Source organism: Tripterygium wilfordii, chromosome 2 (assembly GCF_013401445.1).
Source record: "Tripterygium wilfordii isolate XIE 37 chromosome 2, ASM1340144v1, whole genome shotgun sequence".
NCBI classification, from domain to species: Eukaryota; Viridiplantae; Streptophyta; class Magnoliopsida; order Celastrales; family Celastraceae; genus Tripterygium; species Tripterygium wilfordii.
Genome location: NC_052233.1, coordinates 10,068,816 through 10,077,823, shown reverse-complemented (window position 1 = coordinate 10,077,823; position 9,008 = coordinate 10,068,816). Strand labels below are relative to the sequence as shown.

The window sequence follows — 9,008 nt, the reverse complement described above, 5'->3', positions numbered from 1 at the left end:
TGGGACTAACATCATTGAGGTTATTGTGGGGTTCAGCAATATTATTATTTTGGTTGACAATGAAAATAAGCTTAACAAAACAAAATTATAAAAAAAGCAGTCTCAGATTAATTAAACAAACAGAAATAACTTCTTCATCAAAGACTTGAATTGAAATACTACAACTTTTATTATTCCCTATCTCTATAATAGATGAAATGAAAGAAAGCCGCAAATCCCATCAAAGAAAAGACTTGTAATAAGCAGATCAGATCTCCTGTGACAAAGAGTTAGCCACATCGATCACAAACCGGTACTTGACATCAGCTTTGGCAAGCCTATCCATGGCTTTGTTCACGTCTTGCATCTTGACTAGTTCAATATCTGCAGTGATATTGTGTTTTGCGCAAAAATCTAGCATCTCCTGGGTATCCTCGGTACTTCCTATGTTACTTCCTCCGATAAACTTTCTCCCTATAGACAATCATTACATTACATTACATTGTGATTATATATAATGTAAGAGTAATTTCAAAGAAACAAACAAATGCAGGGGGAGGGGATTTAAGAAGGTTTTATATATGTTTCTTACCCAAAACTATGTCGAAGATGGACAGTTGCAGAGGCTTTACTGGCAACCCCAGAGTTACCAGCTTTCCATTCACCTTCAGCATATCAAGAAGTGGAGTCAGGGAATAAACTGCAGAAATTGTCGAAAGGATGTAATCCATCGTACCCACGGCTTCCTGCAAATCAAAATAAGATTTTAATTGAATTCTTACATATATTTTTGCTGGAAATATATATATAATTGAATTGAATTGAATTTATGGTATGTATGTATACCTTCAACTGGTCTTGGTCAGTATTATCAATGAAGGAATCAGCCCCAAGCCTAAATGCTTCACTCTTCTGATCTTTGTTGTTGCTAATAACAGTAACTTTCAACCCAAATGCCTTGGCAATTTTCACAGCGACATGACCAAGTCCGCCAAGTCCTGCAACCCCCAAGTGCTTTCCTGGCTCGTTCATTCCATAAAATTTCATCGGGCTGTATGTCGCCGCCCCCGCGCATAGCAGCGGGGCAGCAGCATCAGACGGCAGGTTCTCAGGGATGCGAAGCACAAAGTGTTCATTGACAACGATTATATCAGAATAACCACCGTATGTTTTAGTCCCATCGAAGTCGATAGAGTTATAAGTAAATACTATATCAGGACAGTAATTGTCCGAGTTCTGCTGGCAAAGATGGCAAGTCTTGCATGAGCCCACCATGACTCCGACTCCAACCCTCTCCCCCGCCTTGAATTTCTTCACATCTTTCCCAACACTCGCCACAACCCCAATCATCTCATGCCTGCAAATTAATTCCAACATTAGATTAATTAGATCCCAATGCAGATTAATATTGAGATGGAGAAAAGCATGATTGATAATACCCACCCTGGAACCATAGGATAATTGGCAAATCCCCATTCATTCCTGGAATGATGCAAGTCCGAGTGACAAATTCCACAGAAAAGGATTTTGATGGTGACATCCTCATCTCCATTTTCCCTGCATGCCATAATCCCAGTAAGTAAGATTTTGCATAAACCTCGGACAGTCAGAACTGAGGTCATGTGTTTCAACGATGGATGCTCTGCAGCAGGGCAAAGCAGATCTGTGTTTCTTCTTTTGTTTAAGAGATTTGCAGCAGATCTGTGTTTCTTGTTTTTCTCTCTACCGTTTTTATGCGTATAAAAAAATTGTTCCAATGTACCTTCTACTTTGCCCAACCAAAGATACCACACATAGTACGGAATTACAGAGACATTAAAGTATTAAACCATACAAATAAAGAAGAAAACATGTTCAGATAAGAAGAAAGAGATCAAAACCTTCGGGTAAAATGGAAGGGTTTGAGGATTCCAGAGCCATCTGTGGCAGCATACCCAAAAGCCTTTTGTGTTTCTGATGATTTCACCATTGCTATCTCTCTCTCTCTCTCTCTGTCTGTGTTTGTGTGTTTTGGTTCGTGTGTTTGCTGAAGGGAGGATGGTCTATATATAGCTACAATTATAGGTATATACACATAAATAAAATCTAGCTGTAATTGAATCACACCCCACAATCACGTTTCTCTCCCCAAATATTTGTGTTTTGATTGGTCAGTCTAAGCTTATGATGAATCATCAACCAGTCAGCCAGTGGATAAAAACAAATCTCGTAGAGATAATAGGTCTCCGTTCATGAATCATTCCTGAGTCAGAAAAGCGGATTAAAAATAAATAAATTCATAAAACCAAATCTCTCTCCTCGTGATTATCGTACGTTTCCTTTCAGGAATCAAGTTGGTGGGTAGTAGGTTTGGATAAAAACAATTTCTCTTCCCCTGAAATATCTCCACAAAAACAATTCTCTCCCTCCTAAAATATCTCCACAAAATTTTAAAAAAAAAATTGAATTGAAATGGAATGGAAATCTTTTTAATAACCTTGACATTTATAATATTATAATATTTCCGTTATTGATTGGGGCATTTGATTTGAATTTTTTTATTAATGATATGAAAATCCACGGTTGATATGTTAAAACTTACAACGGAGGAACGATTGCGAAATGGAAAAGAATGTAAGGGATATTAACCCAAAGGGATCAAAATTGTTAAATCGCTTCAAAATAATTTTTGAGTGAGAGATTATATTTTTTGAAGCTCTTAGCCAGCATTATTAAGACGTTACTATCAACTTAATACATGTGTTTGGTGGAGAGGTGTCACAAAGTGAGACCACTAACAACATTGTTTTAGATATCGTTTCACCAAACATGCACATTAATATATAATTAAACCCACTGACGGATCTACCATCATGAGGGGCTCAATCCCCCAAAAAAAAAATTTTAAAAAAAACGTTAAATACTCTTCCAACCATTATGCAATGTAGGATGTTCAAAAAAGAACCCTGAGAATCGATTGATCAGTTGTTTTCAATAAAAAAAAAATTACATATTTCCTTATTAAAAATATTACATATTTTTTAAATTTTTTGTTCTATCATCTAGACATCTTTGGACTTTTCTAACTTTAGCCGCATTGCAGTGGTATTCCCTTGGATGAATAGGAAAAAGAGAGAAGAATAAAGCTTCTAAGATAAATAAAGGAGAGATTTATCACTTTCAATATTGTCTCCATCTTATTGATGCCTCTATGTACGGTATAAGTACATTTACGGCAAAATGTTTCATCAATCTACAATCAATAATAAGGCTAAACCAAGTTTTATATCCTTAAAAATTATATGCGTTTTCCGTTTATATCCTTAAAATTTAAAATTTACCTCAAATATCTTTAAAATTTCAAAAAACTAGTCATGTGTGTCTCGATTTTCTTGTTCCGACGAGTGAGCGGCGGAAATTGCTTATTTGGCAATTGGAGTGTCAGCTGACTTATCCACGTGGATTTTTTGATTAAAAGAATTTCCAAGTCATTTTATTACTAATAAAAATACACTAATTAGCCTAAAAACCCTAAATTGATAAAACCAGACCTATTCTTCTTTCAACCCACCAGCTAACATGGTTGATGGCGGCAGCATCATCGGAGTGCCACTTTTGTAAAGAACTTCTACCCATTTTCGTTATTTTCTCATGATTACCACAGTAAATTCATTTAATCTATATGCTTTAAGAGACCATTTTATTTGCAGAACAACAATAATCAGAAAATTAGAGAAGACCCATTTGAGAACAGCCATGGACAAGAAACGTAGAGCTTGGTTTAAGTCATTTTAGGTTCCATCTTCTCTCTTCCTCACAAATTTGGTTCTCGACGACGACTTTCTCACGGGCCAAGCGATGATGACGGCCACCGCCACTTTCAAGAACCACGACCCAGAGCCACATGAATCAAACCCTACCCTTGTAAACAGATCTTGATCTTGCAGTCCAGGATTCATCCATTTCTGGCACAATATCTTTCAATTAATTTTAAGATTAGCAATTTCAGTCCAGCTAAACCAACTTTTGTCGAGTGGAAGCCGTGGCCCAAGAACTAGAAGACCATATCGCAGAAGAAGAAGGGATTTTCCTTGATTTTACCAAATTGGGTATTTGATGAGTTGGGGTTTAAATAATTATGTGGCATTTATTTTAAAATCATGAGTTATAAGTGGATATGCCACCCTGTCATTCCGGTTGTCACATATGCAAAATCCGACCCTCACTCGTCGGAATAGGAAAATCGAGACACAAATGACTTGCTTTTTTAAACTTCAAGAACATTTGAGGCAAATCTTAAACTTTAAGGACAGAAAAGAGAAACGCGTGCAACTTCAAGGGTATAAAAGTTGGTTTAGCCATCAATAATATATTTAACTAAGCCAAACAAATAGTGATTAAGCATTTTTCATATTAAATCAACCTTATATTTATTGTAATCAGGTTTTGTTTGATATAAAATGGGATTGGGAGGCTCCAATTCTCCCCCAAAATTTATGTTAAATCATAAATTAAAATGTATGATTAAGTATTTTGTTGTTCATAATGTTATGATGTAGTAGATTTTTGGAAATAAAAATTCTAAACCCTAAAAATTAATCTCTAAATCCTAAATCTTAAACTCTAAATATTAAATACTAATTTCTAATTCCTAAACTCTAATATGTCATTTTCAAAAAAAATCATGATTTAACATAATTTTTGAGAGATAATTAAAGTTGGAATAGGAGCCCCTCCCATTCCGATTAAAATAACTGATGCCCAACTATACCACACTCTTCGCCGGTTTGTCAAAAACATTCTATATATTTCTTCAGGGGAATGTTACATACCCAAAATATGACTTTCAAAAGAACCACAAATATATGCGACACTAAAAATAATCATTGATTAAAAACACATATGTAGGGCTTACTTAATAAAGTATACCTAAAGAAGAAAGAACAAACTAATAGTAGCAACTAGCAGAGAGAAAGCTTTTATACGCATAAATTTGATGTCAATTAGCATTAATATTTTCCGGGTGCTCGGGACCTGCTGTAATTTTATTACAACAAGTCCCGCTGTAATACCATTTATGGGTAGTAAAAAATTTTATTTTTATTTTTAAAAATCATAAATATATAGTATTTTTCATAACGAATCCAACGGTATATTTTTTGTTTAAAACAAAAATCAAATGCATCGTCATCAAAAACATCAAATGTTTTGAGTTTATATCCGATGGTCTAGAATTATCGTGTCTTTTTCATGTTGAATTTGATTTTTGTTTCTAACAAAAAATATATCGTTGTATTCGTTGCGATGAACACTACATATTTATAATTTTTAAAAATAAAAATAAAAATTTTTAATGTTAAAAACAGGTATTACCGTGGGACCTGCTGTAAAATTACAGCAGGTCCCGGGCTTCCATATTTTCCTATACAAATACATGATGTCTTCTTGCACAGCATAAAAATATATATTTTTTTTTAAAAAAAGCCAGTCTTTATCCATGATTATTGAAGAGGGACATAAACATTGTGTCATTACAGGCTCATCTGGACAAAAACTTTTGTCAATCTTAGATCTCCCAAAAATTAGCATTACCACCAAAATGCACAGCACCCACCAACTATTCTCTGCATAATTTTCGAAGGTGAAATTAAGAAACCAACACCAATAAAACAAAAAAAAAAAAAAAAAAAGGTGTCAACTTTAGTGGGACAAGTTTTTATGGTAATCTCAAACTTGGTAACCCAATCTGATTGTGTTTCCTTGAAGGACCTGAGGTTGGTATTGGGAAATGGCTTGGCAAGAACCCCAAGAAGTGGCCTCTGTACTCTGACTTAGGCTTTACGTCGAACACCTTGGTGCCTCTTGAGTCATGGCAGTGACCAGCAATGAAAATAAGAAATAAAAACACCCAAAGCAACAAGCTTTGAGGTGTTCTACAAAAACCCATTATGCAATACCAAGAGGGACTACTAGAGATGGAGAAATAATGAATTTGGGCGTAATGGGTTGGTTTGCTTTTGAGGGATTGAATGAGTTGAGAGAAGGAAACATGGGAGAACAGAGAATGAAGGAGGCAAAACAGAGGTTTATTGTGTTTGCATGAGAGAAAGAGAGAGAGGAATGACTGTCAAAGAGAAATCAGATGGTTCTATTAGCAATGTATGAGAAAAAAAAAACTGAATTAAAAATTGAATCACTTGATATTTTTAGTTTATTCTGTGCTCTGTTTTTCATAACACAACTGAATTAAGAATTAATCAAACCCAAAAAAGAAAGGGGAAAAAAAAAGGAAGATGGAGAAACTAGAATTAAAGCAAAAGGTAGGAAAAGCCATGTCATCTTTGTTTGGTGATGGTTTGGGGGAAAATCTTGCTTTTTTTGTGGGTAGCCAGGTAGGTGACCGACTTGTGAATTAAGGACAGAGTACTATAATTACAATCACAATGTGAGGGAATTTACAACTGTTGTTTTACACTTTTACTCCCCCCTCCCACCCCCTCCAACCCATATACACAACAGAATTGACTTCGTGTATCTACAAACTGTACTGACCCTCCCCCCCCACATCACATGTACTAGTTGTTTGAGTCTCTGTCTCTGTTTTGCTCTAACCTTTTGAAGGCTGCAGATGCTCTGCCTTTTTTTCATCACATAATAGACAGAGAGATGGGTTTTGCGTACAAGGAATAGCGACAAGAGATCGTGCAAACAAGTAGGATGGTTTTCTTTTTCTTCTCTTTTTTTGTGTGCAAGGCGTATTGGGTTTATTATTTGTACATGCCTGTGTATCTGATTGGGCCAGCCCATTTGAAGTGCAAAAATTACTTGATTTTTAATTAAAGTAGGACAAAATGAAGACGGGCTTAATTTAATTTAGGTGTGAATTATGTTTAAAACATGGATTGAACAATTGGACATCTATTTTAATTTTTAAATGAGTTTTGATTCAAAGAGCAATCATAATAGTGCAAGGGTATTAAGCGCCTTGAGGCCGTCAAATTGTCTTGGAAGATATTTTTTGGTTTCGGTGGGATGGAAGGAAAATGACATGTCGTACAATGATGTACAAGTTTGTATTGCTTAACATATTTTTGGCATCAATTGCAAAATAGTGATTAAAATGGAGCCCACTTGTATACATATAAAGCCAAATAAATACAACATAAGACATCATCGGAGCCCTTTTTTTTTCCTGCCCATTAACTGGGACAACAAATACCATATACGCCCCTTAAAATACTACTATTGCAATTGCTCTAATTAAACTAAAAGACAGCAGCAAATCCCATCAAAGCTAGACTTGTAAGCAGATCAGATCTCCTGTGACAAAGAGTTAGCCACATCGATCACAAACCGGTACTTGACATCAGCTCTGGCAAGCCTATCCATGGCTTTGTTCACGTCTTGCATCTTGACTAGTTCAATATCTGCAGTGATATTGTGCTTTGCGCAAAAATTTAGCATCTCCTGGGTGTCCTCGGTACTTCCTATGTTACTTCCTCCGATAAACTTTCTCCCTGTTACATGACATTGTTATTATGTAAGTGTAATGCATGCTGTACAGAGAAAAAAACAAATGCAGGGGACGGGATTTAAGAAGATTTTATATATGTTTCTTACCCAAAACTATGTCGAAGATAGACAGTTGTAGAGGCTTCACAGGCAACCCCAGAGTTACTAGCTTTCCATTCACCTTCAGCATATCAAGGAGTGGAGTCAGGGAATAAACTGCAGAAATTGTCGAAAGGATGTAATCCATCGTACCCACGGCTTCCTGCAAATCAAAAATACCAACACAAAATTATAAGATTTTAATTCTAACATATATAATTGAATTGAATTTGACCGATCGTATGTGTACCTTCAACTGTTCTTGGTCAGTGTTATCAATGAAGGAATCAGCCCCAAGCCTAAATGCTTCACTCTTCTGAAGTTTGTTGTTGCTAATAACAGTGACTTTCAAACCAAATGCCTTGGCAATTCTCACAGCAACATGACCAAGTCCACCGAGTCCTGCAACCCCCAAGTGCTTTCCTGGCTCGTTCATTCCATAAAATTTCATTGGGCTGTATGTTGCCGCCCCCGCGCATAGCAGCGGGGCGGCAGCATCAGACGGCAAGCCCTCAGGGATGCGAAGCACAAAGTTTTCATCCACGACAATTATATCAGAATAGCCACCGTATGTTTTAGTCCCATCAAAGTCGATAGAGTTATAAGTAAATACTATATCAGGACAGTAGTTGTCCGAGTTCTGCTTGCAGAGATTGCAAGACTTGCATGAACCCACCATGACTCCGACCCCAACCCTCTCCCCCACCTTGAATTTCTTCACACCCTTTCCAATACTGGCCACAACTCCAACCATTTCATGCCTGCAAATGAATTCCAACATTAGATTAATCAGATCCCAATGCAGATTAATACTGAGATGGAGAAAAGCATAATCGATAATACCCACCCTGGAACCATAGGATAATTGGCAAAACCCCATTCATTCCTGGAATGATGCAAGTCCGAGTGACAAATTCCACAGAAAAGGACTTTGATGGTTACATCCTCGTCTCTATTTTCCCTGCAGCCATAATAATCCAAGTAATTAAACAACAATTTTAACAATGAAAAGGATTTTCCCCAAACATCATGAGAGATCGAGATAGAAAACCAAACCTCCGAGAAAAATGGAAGGGTTTGAGGATTCCAGAGCCATCTGTGGCAGCATACCCAAAAGCCTTTTGTGGGTGCTCTGTTTCTGGTGATTTCTCCATTGTTGTTTCTCTCTTGTGTTTTTTCTTCTCTCACTCACTCTGTTTGTGTGTGTTTCAGGGAAGGGAGGGTGCCTGCCTTATATACACACAAATCCAGCTGTAATTGAATCAGACACCGTCACGTTTCTCTGTTATAATTTCAGGTTCTATCTGTTTTGATGGGTTAGTTTCAACTTTGATGAATCATGGATGAATCATGGACGAGTCAGCTACTGGATAAAAACAAATTTCCTCGAGATTATCGTCCCCTTTCATGAATCATTTCTGAGTCAGTAAAGTGGATTA

At 36.5% G+C, this 9,008-nt stretch overlaps 2 protein-coding genes across 2 annotated transcripts; both read right to left on the bottom strand.

Moving 5' to 3' along the window:
* Positions 1-90: 90 nt before the first annotated feature.
* On the bottom strand, positions 91-2,018 carry LOC120006964 (probable cinnamyl alcohol dehydrogenase 9). The gene is made up of 5 exons (XM_038857092.1): positions 1,860-2,018; positions 1,423-1,536; positions 826-1,336; positions 572-725; positions 91-453 (listed from the first exon to the last, which is right to left on the bottom strand). The coding sequence occupies exons 1-5, from the start codon at positions 1,946-1,948 to the stop codon at positions 248-250; spliced, it is 1,074 nt and encodes a 357-aa protein (XP_038713020.1). The 5' UTR covers positions 1,949-2,018; the 3' UTR covers positions 91-247.
* A 5,028-nt stretch (positions 2,019-7,046) lies between these two features.
* On the bottom strand, positions 7,047-8,787 carry LOC120006943 (probable cinnamyl alcohol dehydrogenase 9). The gene is made up of 5 exons (XM_038857072.1): positions 8,626-8,787; positions 8,417-8,530; positions 7,820-8,330; positions 7,579-7,732; positions 7,047-7,475 (listed from the first exon to the last, which is right to left on the bottom strand). The coding sequence occupies exons 1-5, from the start codon at positions 8,721-8,723 to the stop codon at positions 7,270-7,272; spliced, it is 1,083 nt and encodes a 360-aa protein (XP_038713000.1). The 5' UTR covers positions 8,724-8,787; the 3' UTR covers positions 7,047-7,269.
* Between the last annotated feature and the right edge of the window lie 221 nt (positions 8,788-9,008).

Excerpts from the sequence above, each read along its gene's own strand:
- LOC120006943 (XM_038857072.1), bottom strand. The coding sequence starts at position 8,723 with ATGGAGAAATCACCAGAAACAGAGCACCCACAAAAGGCTTTTGGGTAT. Across the intron at positions 8,531-8,625 it reads CCCTTCCATTTTTCTCGGAG|GGAAAATAGAGACGAGGATG; the intron begins GTTTGGTTTTCT and ends TTATGGCTGCAG. Across the intron at positions 7,476-7,578 it reads TATCTTCGACATAGTTTTGG|GGAGAAAGTTTATCGGAGGA; the intron begins GTAAGAAACATA and ends GTCATGTAACAG.
- LOC120006964 (XM_038857092.1), bottom strand. The coding sequence starts at position 1,948 with ATGGTGAAATCATCAGAAACACAAAAGGCTTTTGGGTATGCTGCCACA. Across the intron at positions 1,537-1,859 it reads CCCTTCCATTTTACCCGAAG|GGAAAATGGAGATGAGGATG; the intron begins GTTTTGATCTCT and ends TATGGCATGCAG. Across the intron at positions 726-825 it reads CTGACCAAGACCAGTTGAAG|GAAGCCGTGGGTACGATGGA; the intron begins GTATACATACAT and ends TTTGATTTGCAG.